At 41.6% G+C, this 19,532-nt stretch overlaps 2 protein-coding genes across 4 annotated transcripts in view; one reads left to right on the top strand and one right to left on the bottom strand.

Annotated features, from left to right (window-relative positions):
* The window catches only part of trappc12 (trafficking protein particle complex subunit 12), a 31,546-nt gene extending 27,108 nt beyond the window's left edge, over positions 1 to 4,438 (top strand). For all 3 annotated transcript variants that reach the window (XM_069160880.1, XM_069160881.1, XM_069160879.1), the window contains 2 exons: positions 618 to 705; positions 2,181 to 4,438. In XM_069160880.1, coding sequence (XP_069016981.1) covers positions 618 to 705; positions 2,181 to 2,423 — 331 coding nt within the window. In that variant the 3' untranslated portion in view covers positions 2,424 to 4,438. The remainder of the gene's footprint in view (positions 1 to 617; positions 706 to 2,180) is intronic.
* Positions 4,439 to 4,474: 36 nt separating this feature from the next.
* Positions 4,475 to 7,597, bottom strand: adi1 (acireductone dioxygenase 1). The gene is made up of 4 exons (XM_069160884.1): positions 6,988 to 7,597; positions 6,546 to 6,665; positions 6,230 to 6,409; positions 4,475 to 5,448 (listed from the first exon to the last, which is right to left on the bottom strand). Exons 1-4 carry the CDS (start codon positions 7,108 to 7,110, stop codon positions 5,332 to 5,334), a joined length of 540 nt encoding a protein of 179 aa, XP_069016985.1. The 5' UTR covers positions 7,111 to 7,597; the 3' UTR covers positions 4,475 to 5,331.
* Between the last annotated feature and the right edge of the window lie 11,935 nt (positions 7,598 to 19,532).

The following is a 19,532-nucleotide window of genomic DNA, read 5'->3' as shown; positions in this document are numbered from 1 at the left end:
CTTTGACAAAGACCAAATTGCGATGGCAAGACGACTGGGTCGTAGCATCTTCAAAACAGCAGGTCTCCTGGTCTGCAGCGGTTAGCGCCTCCCAAAAGTGGTCAAAGGAAAGGACACTTGGTGAACTGGCTCATCGATGCACGTGTGGAGTAAAGGCAGGTCTGTGTGGTGTGATCCCTCAGATATATATTATTTATATATTATTTATATATATATATATTTCAGTTCAATTTTATTTATAGAGCGCCAAATCACAACACAGGTTCTTTCAGGGCACTTAACACATTCAAATCCTTGCAGCAGAACGTATTACTTAAAACAGTATTATACAGAGAAACCCAGGAGGGAAAAAAACCCTCCTCTTTAAGGGAGAAAAACCTCCAACAGAGGGAAGGAAAACCTCCCTCTGAACAGGAAGAAACCTCCGACAGAACCAGGCTCAGGGGTGGGCGGAGCCATCTGCCTCGACCGGGAGAGCAGAGAGAGAAAAGGACAGCATGGAGATCCAAAACATGAACTGTTGGTGGAGGCCGGAAATCACAGAGCAAAGACGTGCCGCTCCATGGCTCCAAGATAAAATGTGTGTGCGTCTGTCTGTCTGTCTTTGTGTTTTCCAGGGCATTTGTCTACCTCAGTCAGAACAACTACGACGAAGCACACGCATCCTTCACTGAAGTGTTGAAAATTGACCCAAAAAACCCCGTCGTGAGTACTACCACATCCTCCACACTGAAACACAACCTGCACCGTTGACTCTGCAGTAGATATAACACCGTGTTACTTTCACGTGACAATGATTAGTCCTCAAACCATTTATATCACGTAAAATGTTATGGAGGTGGTTACCATGGAATGATCCCCCTTGATCTCGATCAAAATATTATTTTAATATATCGATATTAATAACCCAGTTCCCAAAGAAGTTGGACACTGTAAATAACAATTGAGTGTCATGATTTGCAAATCATGCAATCCCATTTAATGGGAAATAGACAACATACCAAATGTTGAAACTGAGAAGTTTGTTTGTTTTATGAAAAATATGTGCTCATTTTGAATTTGATGCGAGCAATACGTCTCAAAAAAAAGTTGGGACAGGGGGCATGTTTACCAGTGTGTTGCGTCATCTCTTTCTTTTCACAACACTGTAAACATTTGGGAACTGAGGAGAGGAGTTGCTTGAGTTGTGAAAGTGAAATGTTGTTCCTGATCCAACCTGATATCGAATTTCAGCTTCCCTTTGTCATATTTTTTCTTTCATGACGCGCCATTGTTTTCAATGGGTGACAGGTCTGGATTTTAGCCGGCATTTGTGTTCACAGACTGTTTTTTTTTTTTCTCAGAAGTGTTCCTGAGCACATACAACGATTCCACTGCAGAAAGTGTGTCTGTTTTTAATGTAGTGCCGCCCGAGGGGCCTAAAGATCAAGGCCATCCAATATTGATTTGTAGCCTTGTCCTTTGTGTACAGAGATTTCTCTGGATTCTCTGAATCATTTAAGGATATTATGAACCATAGATAATGAAATTCCCAAGTGCTTTGCAATTTTTACATTAATAAACATTATTCTTAGATTATTTGCCCACGCAGTCTTTCACAGAGTGGTGAACCCGTCCCCATCTTCCTTACTGAGAGACACTGCCTCTCTGGGATGCTCTTTTTTATACCTAATAATATTAGTGATGTTACCAATCAACCCAATTTTGTGAGATTTTCCACCAGGGTTTTTTTTTTTGTTTTGTTTTTTTTAGCATCACACAACTTTTCCAGTCTTTTGTTGCCCCCTGTCCCAACTTTAAGGAGTGGTGTGTGGGATTTAAATGGCATGTGGTGGTAAGGTTACACATTGCAACCAACTGAACACCCCTAGCCTCGTCCTCACCTTCTCGGGATATAGGAGAATCTACTCTGGCCGTAAGAATTTTAAACTTGAAAGGCCCTCTGCATGGAAGAGGACCTGCTCCCTATGTAGATATTAGGGGTTCGCTCTAAGGTAACAAAAACACAATTCCTAGTTTTTAGGTGATTATACATGAATAAAAACTTAGTTCTAAACCCTACCTCCTAAATCCTACACACTGAACCTTGAATAGTGGCATCTTTCCAAATAATTGTACACAGTTAAATGATAAGTTCACAATCTAATCTTCTTTGTTCTCTCCCTTCCCTGTGCTTTAAGGCCAACAACAATGCAGCAGTGTGCTTGCTCTACCTGGGACGACTGAAGGAGTCCTTGGGCCAGCTGGAGGGCCTGGTGCAGCAGGACCCCACGCTGTACCTGCACGAGAGCGTCCTCTTCAACCTGACCACTATGTATGAGCTGGAGTCGTCTCGCAGCACCCAGAAGAAGCAGGCGCTGCTGGAGGCTGTGGCCTGCCGGGAGGGCGACAGCTTCAACACGCAGTGCCTCAAACTGGTCTAAGAGGCCGAAGGATAACCGGGAGAGGGATGCACACGCTACTTGCACTGTACGCTCGTGTGACAGGAGAAATACCATCCCGAGAGTAGAATCTGTAGAGGGGGAAGGGAGCTCTACCTCCTGTGAGAGTGTGGTGACAGAAAAAGTGAATGTTCAGTGCTCAGTTTGGTTTCCCAAATGACAGTTGATACACGATGTTTAAGAACTAGTTTAAGTGTTACTAAATGGATTTGGAAAGCCAAGCACACATTTCTCTTAGCCCTACAGGGTGCGCACACTCTTATTCTTCTGAAGAGGGACCTGGTAATCACACATTTACTTAGAGGAGCACCAAAAAAAAAAAAAGGAAAAATCACATTGAAATTTGGGAAAGGAAAAAGTCCCCACAAAAGTTCTGTATGATTGACCACTCTCACTCCTATGCTAAATGTGAAGCCACACCAGAAGGCTTATTTTAGCTTACCATAAAAGCAAGAAAAGGGAGACGCTGCTAAAAAGAAAAGCTCCACCCAAAGCTCACCAATTAACATGAGTATCTTGACCGGGCCCACTGATTGACCGAAGCAGAGACTCTGTGGAAAATCAATGAACCCAGATGAAAAAAACGAGACGGAAACACTGCTGCAAACTGCAAAGTCAGGGTCATATGATCGACTGAGGTTTCTGCAAGTGAGCTAATCACCACTAGTCCGCTAATCTAGTAGTAACCTTCCCTTGTTTGCCTGCCAGCTGTGTGAGGTACCGTTAGAATGTCATCTCTGAGATCACACTGGCATCATGCTGCCAGTGGGTTTGACAATGATTTTTAGCCACTTTTCAGTCTCCGGATGCAAGGCACATATACAAGAATTTGCCCAAAAAAACAAATTCTGAAAGTAGAACTATAACACGGCAAGTTTTCTTGAGTCTGATCAACCATTAATTATGTTCCCATGATGTTTTAGAGGGAGGATACCTTGAGTCTTTACCTTACTTCTTTTGTAAGCCCTTGTAAGGTACTATTTTGTCAAAACGCGTCGTGAGGGAAAGAACGCGGCGGGTTAACAAATTTCACCGCGTGTCTCCCCCCCTTCGCTGTTTGGAGTTGACTAGTTTTTCAGAGATAGTCCTGTCAAATGAATCTTCGCGGATTAATTCCGCCAGCGACGCTGCTGCAAACCAGCCCACTCGCACGTTCAGCCGTCAGTCACGTGACCCTCACCTTTACAGATCGTGGCGCATTGAGGTCCTTGAAGAGTCTCCCACCAAGAAACAAGTCCGGCAACGCCCACCCACACACTTGGTCAAACACAAAAAGTCAATTCTTTTCAGGCTGGCTGATCCTGCTTGTTTTTAGTATTTATGCTTAGAGCTAAGGTAAAATACCTGCTGGCTAAAGCCTCAACCGGGCATTTGCTACGCAGATATAAGAGAGGATATCGGGATGCTCATCAAACTCCCAGTAAGAACGCTGTTAAACCCATTCCCCAAATTCTCTTTTAAAATCGTGACATTTTAGCAAAGAATTGTTCATCAAGAACCACTACAGACAAATCATTAAATTAGTTGCATTTAGGCAGTAAAACAGGCCACAGAACAAAGACGTACACACACACACACACACTAGTCTGGTATTGGTTTTGACCGAGGTGCTGCTTCATAACGTGAAACTTGACATGGGCATTACCCTGAGCTTCAGTGCGCTTAGAGACTAAAAGTTCCATGGAGGCACTTTTAATAGCTTCTTTCTCGGCACCTGCAATACTGGATGAACAGTCAAAGACCACTCGATTTCACTTGACAGGTTTCATGCAGTGAAAACAAATAAACTCTTCAGATTGCATCGTATCCTGTCCACTAAACCAAACTGTACATATCAGAGGCAGATCTGTTGTTTGTTTGTTTGTTTAAATGATTATATCAAAATTATAATTGTCTTTTATTGATTTTGACCCCTATGGTTTACATATGCTGATCATATTTATGTATATTCTAAGAATTTTTTTGTTTTATCCAAAATAAAACTTTGTTTAAATCGACCCGACTGCTTGAATGGAAACGTATTCAAACAAAAACAGAGTGAAGCAGATTTATTTTCCGTACAACATAAAGATGTTCCGCCCTATAAGCACAAAACGATTTATCCCTTTGATTCAGAGATTGGAATATTGAAATAAAAAAATGCTGCTTATTAACAGCCTAATTCACTTGTACAACTTGATGGCAAGCCTGACCGCTTTAAACAGCAAATACAGCCGATTTAAAAGAATAAGGCACTTATCAGCTTATCCTGTGGTGAAGGAAGTATTCAGACCTTAAACTGAAGTAAATAATGTTCCATGACAAATCAATAATCCTGAATTCAGGCTTTTACTTCAAAGTACATGAGAGTTATGTTCAAGTAAAAACTAGCTACTAATGCAGAACAGCCCATCTAAACAAGTTATATATAGTATTGTGTTGTTACTCCTGATGTAAATGACCTGTACATGTGTTTGGGTAGTCAAAGAATATGCATAATACGTTATGATCTGATCACATGTTGTGCACGTAGGATTGAAATTTGACAGGTAACAATACTTAATAAGTCAAATGTTGTGAAGTATTTCACTCTAAAAGTATTGAGAAGTGTAAAATAGCATGAAATGGAAGCATGCCCTAACTTCAGGAAATGTACTGATAGAAATCCCTCCTCTGAGACCGTCTACATTGAGGTTACAACATTTCAATCGCTACTTTTAAAAAAAAAAAAAGCCCCGTCCTACATACTATAACTGCTTTCCTGCAGGACAGCTTCAATCATCCACAAGATGTTTCTGAACATTGTAATGGTAAACCTACTTTATAAACCTACTTTATTTGCTTCACATTACAGGCTCTGACTGTAGTAGAAAAGAGTGGTGGCGTGGAATCCACGTCATCGTCGGTTCTCTCAGGATCCCTGCAGAGACGCCACGTACTTCCGACGGATGTCAAATTCGTCGGCGGGCCTGTTGTAAGCCTTCCACACTGGATTCCCCACAAACAGCCTCATGGCTTTGGTGTAGTTCTGTGGAAATAAAAAAAAAACAGCTTTCGGATCGGTCTGAACGTGGCCGGATTAACGACCGTCAACACTCGCTACCCAACAATAAAAACCTGCTCGTTAGATTTCCTCACAGATTAAACTTTTTTTTTTTTGGTAGCTCGCTGGAAGCCTGTGAACTCCCTGGGGAGAAGTTTGAGTAAGAAAAGCTGCCGCAAGACCAACAGCCCGAAGATAAACGGGAATTCAAAGTACCCCCTCGCTCGAAGTGCAACAACAAACAAAAGCTTCACAGTCAAGACAACAACAGTAACACATCCCCCTTCAGCACCTCTGAGGATATAGTAATATAGTTGTTAGTGTAATGCAGACAATATGCATTACTTTAATATTTAGGAGACAAATTGGTTTCATACGTTTTTGATAGAGAAACTACTAATCGACAATTAACTCCTGCAAAGTTTTTGGTTTACTGCTGTTCTGCTGTATGAAAATACCTCTCAATATTTGCTCTGATGTCTTCTCAAATATTATTTTTTTTTGTCTGCAGCAACAAGCCCCTTTCCTTCTCCACCATCACATCATCTAATCCAGTGAACTTGTCAGTACTGATCTTCTAACTATCCCCCAAAAAAATAGAAAGCACTGATGTTTATAAATGACTGTGGCTACGTAAATATATATATATATAATCAACCATTGCATAATCAGTTTTCTTAATGAGGTTGGTTCTTATGTCTTTTGGAATTAAATTGGGAGTGTTTTCCATTTTTGTTTTCTTTTAACAGATGTTGTCAGATGTTACCGTCTCATCCAGGGTGAAGCGGTGGTAGATGCCAGCTGGAAGGGTGATCAAGTCTCCCTTGGCCATTGCGATGCGGATCCATCGTTCCTCCTCGTCCCTGACGTCGAAGTAGGCCCGGCCGTCCAGGATGTAGCGGACCTCATCGTCCAAATGTAAGTGCTCCTCAAAGAACATCTTCAGCTGGAGGGACAGTCAAGACAAAAAAAAAAAAAGACTTGACTCGTAGCGGTTTCGCCATTGAATTAGAAAACTTTATACTCAGAATATACTCTCTTTGAATATGAGCAGCTTCTTCAGTGTAAAGCATGCGGGTTACCTTGTCCTCATAGTTGGGTAGTTTGTCCTTGTGAATAGTAATGATGTCCATATAGGAGTAGCCTTGGTCTTTGCGGATCTGCTCCAGCTCTGGGTCTGTTTCATGGATGTCAGCGTTCAGCTGCCCGAAACAGGGAAGCAGCTCTGATCAGTCAACGAACTCATCAGTGGAAAGTCACAGTTTACTGACATCATAAAGTCATTTGCCCCATGGACTCAGCAGCAAGTCCATGTTTGTTGTCTCGCCCATGTAATAATAATAATAATAATAAAAAACATGCCAGAAGGCACAAAGTTGGGTTGACTAGAATAATATAATTCACTGTCAGACCTGCAAAACAAATTGGTCTAATTCAATTCAATTCAACTTTATTTATATAGCTGCAAATCACAACACGGGTTATTTCATGGCAAAACAAAACTTGAGGAGTTTGTAAACTGACCTTCCAGTGAAAAACCCCGAGCTTGTTTAACTCCGCCAAGGAAACAGGCTGGTTCGGGTTCAGTCTGTGCGGCTTCCTCTGGTCTTCATCAGAGCCGTCCGTGTACCACGCTTCTAAACCCATGCTGGAGCTGTCAGCTGCTTGGACACCTCAAGAACACGTGCGGAGAGAAGTCTGCGTATGTTGTTGTAAACCGCACTTCCTGTGACGTATCCGGTGACGTGTGCTCGTCACGCCGAGCTGCTTTCGCAGCGTGTGGGCGGCGGCGATGCGGAGGACTCCGTAGTGTGTTTTACACGCAGGTTTATAACGCGCTGAGAAAAATGTTGGATACAAAAAAAAAAAAATCAGAATTTGATTTCCCGTGCTGGACCGGAAAAGCGTATTGATGATCTTGACCGCAGTGCTGAATGTGGCAATAGCGTTGACTGTGTGTAGAATCACAGGCGAATACTTCCATCTAGCGGTCAAAGTTAGGAACTACAATTACACGGCCGCTCTTCCTCCTCGTGTATGTGCACATGATGCATGCGTGTCAAAAATGTATTGAACTGCAGGGTTGCCCACTAATCGGAAGGTTGGCGGTTCAATCCCCGCCTCCACTAAGTGCCCTTGGGTGATAGGCATAACTGGAGGCGTCACGTTTTCGGTTCGCCCGGCCGTCCGTCCTTCCCTCAGTGCCATGTTTGAAAGGCTGGGCTCACTGAAGAACTGAATTTGGTGAGAGGTTAAAGGTCACCGTAACCTCAACAAAGCACGTAACTCAATAATGCATCCGCTCGTTCATTTCACTCAACATCTAACGGGATCAAATGGTCGAGTGATGACGTTATATGTCCAAAAAAAAAAAAAATAGTGAAAGGTCAGCTTCAACGTGACAAAAACGCTATTCTGGCCATGATTAAACAATTCGAGTTAATTCTCGTAAATAATGTCACGCACTGTGCACATATTTTTTTAACACAACATCTAACGCAACATTTTGGACTTAAGATATAAAAAAAAAAAAGACTGATTTGTTCTCCGTGGGCGCCTCTCGTCTTCCCACATTTTCTGGATCGAATAGAAAATCAACTTCTGATGTGGCTTCTCGTCCCGGCAGATAGTCTTGTTTTTTGTTGTTCTATTTTCTTAAAAAAAAAAAAAAAAAATCTCCATTATGTCTTCAATGACAGCCTCCTGCTTCCTTTTCTCCACCTTCAGCTTGTCAGCAAGCGTCTGGCTTTCAGCTGACAGCTTCTCTGTGATCGGCCTCATCCAATCTTTGGAAAAGTGCCTCGCTGATTTTATCAGCCTTTCGGTTTCTTCCTCTCTGCCTCTGCTCTCAGTTCCTTCTTTCGGTCTCTGGATCTGCAGGTCAAACTCTTCACAGAAGTCCTCTATTATGTTAAAGTGCGTAAGGTTTTCAGCCTCTGCCTGGTCCCTCAGGTCCCGTTCTTCCTGCAGCATTCGTTGTAGCTCCATGAATCTCGAAACGAAGTTCATTCTTTTCTTTTTTTTTTTCTTTCTTTTTTTAAGTCTGAGTTTAGCTGAAGGCACATCTGAGACCTTTGGCAGTCCTTCCAGTTTCTGGAATCTCTGCAATCTCCACAGCCTCCTGTTTCTCAGCCTCAGTGCGAATGCTTGATATTTTCTCTCTCTCTCTCTCTCTCTGGTGCTTTGTTGACATCATCCGGGTCCCGTTTCGCAACACTGAGCTTGGCGGTAAGCGTCTCCTGTTCAGCCAGATTCTTCCTTTTCACCTTCTCCAGCTGCTGACAGATTTCCTCCGCTGTCGTCGGGCAGACAACTTTTTTTCTTCACTCTTCTGGTGGTTCTTCAAAGGCTTTTGGTTCTCCGAATCTCCTTCTTCAGCTCCTTGATTTCCAGGAGCCCGGCCCGTTGTAATCTTCCTCTCAGCTGAGATCTGACCTTTCGCTGTTCAGTTTCAGCTGGTCCTCCAGCTGAATGGCCTCAATGTCTCCAGAAAGGTCACTAACCCGCCGCCCCGTCGACGGTACGGAGGTCTGCTTGCAGGTGTTTGGCTCTCAGTTGCTAAAAATACAAATAAAAAAGTGTCTTATACTCAGTGTCCTGGGAGAAATAAAAGGAATGACCTTTACATGGCTTCACCTGCTGTGGATTTCTTGAACGTTACATATCGAAAGATCAAAACTCAAGAACACGATGTGTCTTTCAAACATTGTAGAATTCATAGATGCACTGCAGCCGGCTGAAAAAGAAGAAATTTCACGTCAGTGCTAAAATAAATGTTTGACTGCAGTGATGGCAGAGCATCATTATTATGCCTAACCCTATTACAAAACACAAGCGTGTTTATCTCTCACGTCTCCTCACCGAGGTGTTAAGTTAAACCACCGACGCCTCGGAAAGGCTCGATAGCAGTCCCGGCGTCCCAGGATTACTCCCCTCAATATTCCCACCACCCCTACTCTACCTGACTTGTGCCTACATACTTTGGCGACCTCGCCTTTGCTCAAAGTCGTACGCGCAACGCACGACCGCCAATACCACTCCTTTTCGTCCGAATACAAAGACGAATCCCCGTTCGGCTACTTCAGCCGCCTCCTTCACTGCCTGCTGCCGGCTCCATCCCCCCGAATAGCGCTGTTGTTGACCCACGCAATGAGCCCTCAACAACCGCCTGTTGTCCCCGCTTACTCGGAGCAATTGCCTTAACATATCTCTCTGCCTCCTCCTTAACGACGCACCAGATCAATTGCTGCGCAAATATTTGCGACAAAGTCTTAACGATTCCTAAAAAAAAAAAGAAGGTCCTAACAGAGTTTGTCAAATAATGCTAATAACGCCAACTGCTCTTTATGTTCGAGATTAGACTGGACTGTCAAAAGTTTCCTCACATTGATTCTTTCCACAAATGCTTGAACCCTTTTTTTTCAAATTAGACATTTGGTACGTGATGTTTGTATGCGGGGGACATTTTATGCAATAGACAGCAATTGAGGCTACACTATAGTGATCTCACATGTCGTTCTAACTGATAACATTATTCATGACTACATTCTGTTGAGTTGAGTCAGTTCCAAGGTCCTGGCATTATGCAAGCTGGCTCACGAGGCTGTTGTTAATATAATATGTTTCACCTGTGCTCTCCTGCTATGAAATATGTGTATTGTGTACACTACAGCACCAAAGGAGCACAGTTTAATTCCTATGTATAATGAGCATTGGACATAGTGAGTGACAATAAATGCTTCCTTGAACATTAAAGTTGCCGTTTGTGACCGCACCTCGTCCCAATCCGAACTAAAAAAATATTCTGCTGATGGTCGATAGTGTCAACCCTAGAAAGGTTTGAATGTTAAAAAGCCTTACGGAAACCACCGCTGCAGTGGTTCAGATAGTAGACGGGGGTTAAACACGAATGAATGGAAAGGTTGATGGTTTTGATCCCTGGTTCCTCCTGTCCACATGCCGAAGTGTTCTTGGGCAAGACACTGAACTCTGCACCAGTGGTGTGTGAATGGGTGTACGGATGTATTCCTGATGGTGAGCACCTTGTATAGCAGCTCCATTAATGTGTGAATATGTGTGTGAATGTGTGAATGGGAAACAGTGTAAAGCGCTTTGAGACCACTAAGGTGATAAAGTGCTATTTACTATTTACAGCAATGTTGCTTTACCAAAAAAAAAATATATATATATATATATATAATAAACACCTGCTGACTGTATAAAGCAAAAGAATATATATAAAACAACACGAGCATTTTTTTTTTTTGCTTTGCTATTATTTGAAGAATAAAATCAAAAAACGAATTACATTTTCGTTTGACACAGCCCTGAAAGTGTAACTGCTAAATATGCCAGACCAAGAATGTCTGTCTTGTTGATAATAGCAGAAGGAACAAAATCCTGATCACGTGTAAGATACGTCTTGTTAAGCTGTCAGTTTGAGACAGACAAGAACTCCTGAATGTGGTCCTACAGCAAGCCAGTGCTGCAGCTCACAATCAGTGATAGAAAGTAACAAAGTACATTTACTCAACTTCTGTACTAATTTGAAGTGCATATACTTTATTTGAATATTTCCAATTAATGCTTTTTCACTTCATTTCAGAGGGAAATATTGTACTTTTTATTCCACTACAGTTTGACTTTTCAGATGAAGACAAACCAGATAATGTAACAAGTTTATATAAGATACGACATATTCACAAAGGTTAAAACCAGTGGTTTCTCATCGTTTTGGCCTTTGATGCCTGACCTAAAACACTTTGTATTTGGGGTCATGTTTCGGATAAATGAATTGTTAGCAGCTGCAGCTAACAGCAACATTTTGCTGATGTTTTTTTTTTTTTTAATCTACTTTTATTTAAGTAGAAGTTTTTCATGCATCACTTTTATGTGTAATGAAGTATTTGCTGAATACTTCTTCCACTACTGCTTACAATAAACCCTTACGGGAATGGGCTTACCAGGTATGGAGGGACTAGCTAAAGATGGTGTTGCATTACATTATGAAAAATATATCAGTTAATGATTTTTGACATGTTAGATATAACCGAAGTAAAAGTCAGGCTATCTCAGCCTCTGCTACTTCACTTTTTCTGCTGCTTATTTTTTAAATTGTATTTTTTTTTTTTTAGATATGTCTCCCTTAAGTCACTAAATGTCTGGAAAGCACCGTTCGTGATGGCTGGAGTTCTCACAGTAATTCCCTTGCTCATCATAAAGTCACAGCCAGTGGCTTCAACCAGTCAGATAATAATACGCTGATACCCAGCAGACAAGTCTTTCTCACTCCTGTAATAACGTGACTGAGTGGACATGAAATGTTCTTAATAAATCAACAAGATCTGCAGTGAGGTTAAACCCATTTTGCCCAGCTCTGATAGAGACATGACACAAATTATGCCAGGTGGAGCTGTTTCTATATGTGAATCATTTTTAAACTTTGATTGCGAAGTGCTGATAATATTTAGTATTAGTAGAAACACACATTTAAACCACCAGAGGGTGCTGCACCACAGTAAGAGACAGACTGCACTCCACCTGGAGGGTGTTTCATAAAGCAGAATGAGAGAGCAGGCTTAATAGTTGTAAAAAAAAAAAATGCTATTCTATCCTGATATGAGTAATTTCTAATAAAGCAGGTTAGGGATCAGGTGCTGGATTATGTTTTAATTTTTATGTGATGCTTTTTGTGTGTGTGTATGAAATAACCCAAGGAAGGCTCACTGTCCTTAATTTCGAGGTGAACCTGCCACCTTGGCCTCAACGGGATGGGAGGACGTCATGTGGATGTGTAATATCAGCTGCCACTACGTGCTGGTGTGCAGACGTAAACAGACCTACGTGTGAAAACTGAACACCAGAGCAGAATGGTAAATTTAGGCACATGGACCCTGGGCTGGAAAGGATTGTTTTGAATATTTGGCATATTGTCACACTGGCGCTATTTACTGGTGTTTTGTAACAACTCGTAAGCATTCAGCTTCCATTCAAGAAAAAGAGTCAGTGCTGTTTTTGTGGAAAGGAATCTACTTGCGGAAAACCTTATTACTGCTGAAGATTATTTATGGACCTCCAGATACACCTTCTGCTCCATTTCAGCTCTACACCAGTCACAGTCAACAGTCACCAAGTAGTGTCCAATGCTTCAAGCTTCATACACTGACCAAAGAAATTACCCAGAATATGTCGAAACTCAAAGTCAAACTTAGTATAAAAATTTGACAATATCTGTTCTATGAACTAGAATGTTTTTTTCATGTGGATGTTGTAATAAAAACAAACCAAAAAAAAAAGCAAGTACACTTCTTTCTTTCACCTCAAACACTGCGATGTCAAGTGACATCAAACCTACTTCTCTGAGCCCTCAAAAACCTCCCACTTTACATGTGGGATGTTAGCAGTGCAAAAGGTGTTCAGGTGTCGTCTCTCTCTCAGAGGTCATTACCAGTTGTCATGAATATATTATAAGCAAGCCATCTTTTTGCTTAGAAGATCATCAGTGTTCCACTACAAGTGGAAAGAGGAAAAACTGATGTGAACCACAATTGTAAAGTTGAGGGCCTGATAGTGAACCAGCGGGGTAAAAAAAAAAAAAACACTATAAAGCCAAAGCAAGCTGCAGATTCAGGCATGTATTTCTTCCTAGGTTTATCCCTACAAGCAACCCCCTTTTCATGCTGACACACTGCTTTCACGTTGTCATGACAATATGGATGGCCACTTTAACGCTATTTAGTCCAGTAGGCGAACAGGATTTGTAATCAGGAAGCAGAAGTGTTGCTTCACTTCCTTGGAAGTGACACGTTTCACTCCTACATGGGCATCCCACAGTCTTTTCCATTAGCTCAACCGGTGTTAGACATGAAATACTAAATAACCTAACGATGATTAGTAATGTCCCGGCACTGAGTGTCCGTGGGTTTGGGCGCAAAGGAGGGCCTGTGACAGTACTTAGGATGAGGAACCTTCTTCAAGTAAGCAACCTGTAGGAGACATATATTCCACGCAGTGCAAATCAAACTCCAGTACATTAGTTCAATTCTTCTGACAGCATAAATCTCCCAATATACAGTTTCTCAGAACCGACTTTTACCAAATAAGGTTCGTGAACTGCTGAGAGGTTGAAAGGTTAAACTGACAGACCCGAATTTAAGCTGTACCTTAAAATTTTAATAAGCATACTGAAACCAAACAGGGCTTAAGGAATGAGTTCACATACACCTCATTGAGTTTCTGTTCAGGGGATAAGTCACCCATTTTACACACAGTTTATAGAAAAAAGGAGCAGGAAGCAGGGCAATGTGGCCTCTGTTTACTGAGCTACACAAAAGCAACATGTAATCAATAAACATACTTAAAGGTAACACAATGTAGTAACAGAAAGTGCCTTCACACAAGTTATTCATTTGAATTCGGTCATTAAACTAAAAACGTCCTTCTTAATTACATTTAGTGATTTTTATTGTAAGACTATTTTGTTTAACTAGTTTGTGAAATCTTCCCGGAAACTGAGTCATAATTTCTTTATTTAAAACTGGTGTTGAATATGTATGAAGTATAATTCAGCCTCTTTTAGCTCATTGTTTTGGTTCTGCGGTGTGAATAGAGATAGCGAAGCACTAAGCTGCTTTTTCTTCCATCGAGATCCAGATTTAGTTCAAAACCGTTTCATGTCGATGTACTGTATGTGTCTCCAGTAGTTACATGAAACATCTTCTTGCAATTCATCACCTAAACACTAAATGGAAATCGGCCAGCCTCCTTCCGATATAGAGGGTGTCGGCAATGCACCTGAAGCCTTCAGGTAACTGCCAAAAGTGCCACTGGATGAAAAAGAAACAATATGCTCTTTAGCAGTTTACACTTTAGCCAGCTGGTAAACCAAACACTAACATTGTCCCATCCATTCTTGGTTTCAGTGTACATATGGCCATCTGATTTTCTCAGGAATTATGAGGTGGCTAAGTTTAAATGGGGTCTCAAATATTTCCCTTCCGAGTAGGCGGCGAAAAACAGAACTACAAGGTGATAGAATATTTGCCAAATTGTCTGATAAAAGCTATATTTGCTATATTTGCTGGATATATAAATTTCTAATGACTTCATAATGTGATAATATGTAAAGATTGTGTTAAGAGCTTGAATGTTGATGTGGCTTTAATATGGCCTTAAAAACATTTTCCAAAAATCTTATATTTTGAGACATTTTAATTTTAGCGGTACAGTCAAAGGGAGGGTAATTAAACTCGCATTGCATCTCTACTGTGTCCTTTTGCTATACTCCTTCATGTGAAGCTGGCCAACAAAAGTGGCAATGCAAGCTGGCAATAATGTTGTTTTCAATTATGCTTTTCAGTCTTAAGAAATAGCAACTGCTTTATCTTTATTATCGTCTGCTTTATCCAACAATACATGTAAAATGTCTTTTACTGACATCACACACAAACACTCACTATTGTGCAAATAGTATAATTCAATTTCCTCAGGATTTGTTCAGCATTCTTCATTTCCTGCAAAATCCTGAAACAACAATCAAGTCTGGGAATGATTGGACCGGGAGACAAATTTGGAGATGCTTCACTGTGATAAAAGCCCCAGCCCACATTATGTAACGTGTCTTTAAAGTCACAGTCCGCTATCTGCCAGCTTTCTGCGGGGAGCTCGACACACACACACACACACACACACACACACACACACACACACACACACACACACACACACACACACAAGCACAGTTTTCTGTGATTGCCAACATATCAGCCCACACTGCCTCTTTCTCTGAGCTGGAGCCCGGGTTTAAAATAGCTCCGCTCCCTCTCAGGTCTTTACCATGATATTTGTGATGGTCTTATATAATCTGCACCTCCTGATGTTCTCTTTCTCTTCATGTTAGTGCTTGTATCCCATTCCGCCTGCCTATATTTATTTCTCACTTACTCTCCCTTTCAGCAGCTTTGACAAAAGAAACAGGAGAAAATGGTCAGAGGATTTTCACGGGAAAGGAAGTCGAACCACTCCTGCCCAGACCGACTGGCAAACATTAAAAAAAAAAAAAAAAAAAAAACCCTACTTTTAGCCAATGTTGCTTTTGTTGAGTGGTAACTGAGGTGAACCTGCCGTACACATGATGGACGTCAATATGCTAATGGCCTGAATTTTATTCGTTCTAACATGCACCGAAGAGCCTGTTTATTTGCGATATCTTCATCTGTTGCTACCTCCCACCAGCTGCTAACCAGCTGTGAACCAGTCCACTGCGTGCTGCAGAGCTGTCTTATCGCAATACTTTTTTTTTTTTTTTGCCACTAATGCATGACAAATACTGAAACCGTGCTCAGCCCAGTTTAATGGCAAAGCGTGTAATACACATGTCAGTCCACTAAAGGGAAGCCTGTCTTTGACATGCCTGGCGTCATGGAGACAGGAGAAGAACATGTACGTAAACGGAGAAATTTCACGCGACGGAGACGAACGGCGTGTGACAAACGTCACTTCATAGAGGTTAATGAGACGAGACACGGAGGCCGCTGAAGTCCGTGTAAGATGCGGCTATGTAATTGGATACTTGCAGGGACTTGACTCCACCAAGGAGAGGTAACGCTCCGTCCTTCAAGGACGTCCTCCAGCCTCCGGTTTGCACCTTTGTGGACAAGGGTTCCCACTGCAGCGGGATAATGAACCCAGTCACACCTCAAAGTGCCAAAGACGAAGGATCGGCGACTGCCACCTGAACTCGATGCCACTGAAACATTTATGGGGCATTTCAAGACTGAGAAAGCTGAGCTTTTCTGTTACCGGGAGAAGTTCCTCGGGAACATTTGACCAGATCATGCTGAGATAACATGAAAGTGGCTCGCTTACTGCAAACAGCTTTTTAAATTATTACAAAATGACTAACGATCAGCTAACTAATATCTTATTACGTTCATAATAAAAAAAAAAAAAAGGTGTCACATGTTTCTTTTCTCTTTCCCTCCTTGCAGGCAACTGCAGGCCAAATAGATCATGTTTTCATGCTGGCAAATTTCAACAGGATCGGAAATGGCACATTTTCGGTGCAGCTGACGACTCGTTATGACGACTGTTAATTTATAAGAACGAAGAGATTTGGGAGTGCTGTCGACAGTGATGAGCAGCCCAGCTTCCGGTATGCACTGCTCCTTATTGTGCAAGCCCGAGATACAACCTTGAATCCTTCTGGCTTCCAATTGATATTCCTGCACGCCTGTGTTTTGTGCGTGTGTCTGCTAGATTCTGCAGAGATTCAGCGGCTCCTTTCGTCCTCCTCTCTTCACACATGCAGTGCATACAAACAGCTCGCACCCACACGGAACAACTCGCACAAAGTACACACTGACAATATAAAGGCCAGCAGCCACCCACACACACACACACACACACACACACACACACACGCCCACACACAGTCAGACACAAAATGCGAGAAGGGAAAGACACCTGACTGAGAGAGAGCGGCAGATCGAGACACTGATGGACAGAGTTGTTTCACGCTCTGCACTCCTTCTGTTAACATCAATGTGGATCAGCACTGATAGAATAAAGACACAGTGATCTAAAATCAGCGACTTGTTGGGTCTCCCTGCTTTTTAGGTAAATTTAAACGTGGACACTGGGCTAAAGGTCAGTGCAAACACGGGGAATCATCGACATCTTGTCAATTTAAGATCAATTAGAGTGTTTCATAACACAACTTGGTGGTGCTTTGGCTTTTTTTTTTTTTTTTTTTTTTTTTCGATTGACGCATGAAGCTTTTTCCGATCTTCTGTTTTTTTTTTCGTATGACGTTCCGGTAAACACAGCGGTGAATATAACACCATACGAACAGAGGACATGCTGATGCTGAGCAAACCTACCGTGGATAATCAGGGAGCTGTGGTGCAGCCACTTACCTGCTCAGAACAGGTCAAGAAGTACCTGGTGAAAAACTAAGTGGTGTTCTGTGCTGGTTTGAAAAAAAAAAAACAGAATATGGGGGAATCCTCTCATCAGCTAGTTCAGGCCTCTCTTTAAAAATAAAAAAAATAAATAAAAACACGCTAATGGTCATCGCAGCAGTGAAAGTAGTGTGATATAAGTGAAACACGACAATGAGCCCATATAGTTGACATTGATGGTTTATCTTACAAATCCTTCGATAACTTTAGTCAAGTTTGACCGAGGGTCTAATTACCACTGCAGGTATGTTCCTTTCACTTTGCTCCCCCTCAGTTTTGCTGTTTATTTTATGCATTTGCTCATTCATCAACATGTCTTTGGTCATTTTAACTTGCTGTCCAGATGCCAAAATTCAGATAAGAGAGGAGGAGGGTGACTTATATGTTGATACACTCATGAGTTGTTGTAATTATTACAGTGCTCTAAAAATCCTTCAAAGCCTGTTAAATATTGAAGATAGAGTGTAAAGATGCATACACAACATTATCAGATATCTTTATGGTTACTTAATACAATTTAGTAATTATGAAAGGTATTTAATATTGAGGAATGACACTCAGGGTATCTCCTAACTTAATGAATGTGCGCTACTGATATCTTTACCTTGACTCATGAATTATGATCTGTTGAAATGATGGTGATGGTTTGCGTTCTCTCTTGACTGGAAGCAGCACCTTCTATGAGCTCCTGGGGGTTGTCCTTTGGTTGTGTTTGTTCATTTCAAGTTATTTAACTATTTTCCACAACACACCAAGGTTGTGTCTTCTTCTGAAATGAATTCTGCTCAAGATGTCATGTTCATCTGCAGTGGTTGCGCTCCACCTTCTCCTGGAGACACCGTAGTGTAAGCCAGCTGTCAAAGGAATGTTTAAATCCAGTCCGCATCTATCTTTACCTTTACATCACGAACCATCACTGTGACACAGCAGCAAAGGAAAAGAACAGAGTTTATCTGACTGGTCTTTAGTGGCAACAGTTGCCATCACTGAATAGCTCATTTGACAAAACAACATTCAGGATTACTCATTTACAACATTTACAGCGACGGGCATACTGGGCCTCCATCGCCATGGTAACAATAATGAAGACATGGTTAACGCTGTGAAAAGGTTGAAGGAAAAGATCATGGGTTCTGGTTTAAATAAGTTTGTTTGCTACGTAGGTTACGTTACATTACATGATGTAAGTTAAATATGTGATGCAGCTTAACTTGTGTACATGAGTTACAATAAGTCAACAATGAATATCGTTTTCACACGGGACACTAACAGTGGTCCTTCAGTTTAAGTACTTAGTCATTCTTTATACGTTGTAATATCTAAGCTGGCGTCCGGCTTTTCTTACACCTACATAAACATTGTTCGCTTTAACCCCCTCGAACAATCAGTGTTATTTTCTTGTGACGTCAGGCCGGCCATTTAAAACCAAAGGGTTTTCTGATCTCGCGCTCCTGCTGGCAGATCGGCCTTCCTGAACACAAATTAGTCTTTGAAACTCAACAAAGAAGTTAACAAACAACATGAGAAAAATAATGACTTTTTGTTTAAAGCCTCTGTTGATCAACAACTCCATCCGTCTCAGAAGACCCACAGTACAATATAGATTTGTGATTTGTGGTGCTGCGTATAATGATAGTGACAATAACAGTAGGCTACAGATAAAAACAATTGACTGTACTTTTGCTTTACTAGAAAGGTTTATTTTTTTCAAATCACTTCCACATTTTTTTCTCGGAGTGCACTGATCCTGAAAACTTTGTTTAAAGTAGATCAGAATCATAGAAAATCTGGTCGCATGTTTTTACAGACTGTGAGAAAAACAGACTGTTTCATCTGGCCCAGTAAATCACCACAGTCCCTGTGGGGGCTATAGAACTGGCACATAGATTGAGTATTCGTAATGGTAGTCCCTCTCCCGCCCCCTCTCTATTTCTCTGGCCTTGTTCAAAGTGCTCTAATTAATCAGCCTTAAATAGATGGACAGACCTACATTACTGACACAACTCCTAGTGCACCATGTACTATTTAATACACAGATGGCACCCCAAGCTGTGTGCGTGTGTGTGTGTGTGTGTGTGTGTGTGTGTGTGTGTGTGTGTGTGTGTGTGT

Source organism: Embiotoca jacksoni, unplaced genomic scaffold, assembly GCF_022577435.1.
Source record: "Embiotoca jacksoni isolate LCO1_2020_lvr unplaced genomic scaffold, fEmbJac1.0.p SCAF_27, whole genome shotgun sequence".
NCBI lineage: Eukaryota > Metazoa > Chordata > Actinopteri > Embiotocidae > Embiotoca > Embiotoca jacksoni.
This window is presented reverse-complemented; position numbering and strand designations above follow the sequence as displayed.

Bases quoted from the DNA above. Each gene is read 5' to 3' on its own strand.
- adi1 (XM_069160884.1), bottom strand. From the start codon at position 7,110: ATGGGTTTAGAAGCGTGGTACACGGACGGCTCTGATGAAGACCAGAGG. The intron at 6,410-6,545 runs GTAACCCGCATG...CTGTCCCTCCAG, and splicing joins TACCCAACTATGAGGACAAG to CTGAAGATGTTCTTTGAGGA. The intron at 5,449-6,229 runs GTAACATCTGAC...TTATTTCCACAG, and splicing joins GCTTCACCCTGGATGAGACG to AACTACACCAAAGCCATGAG.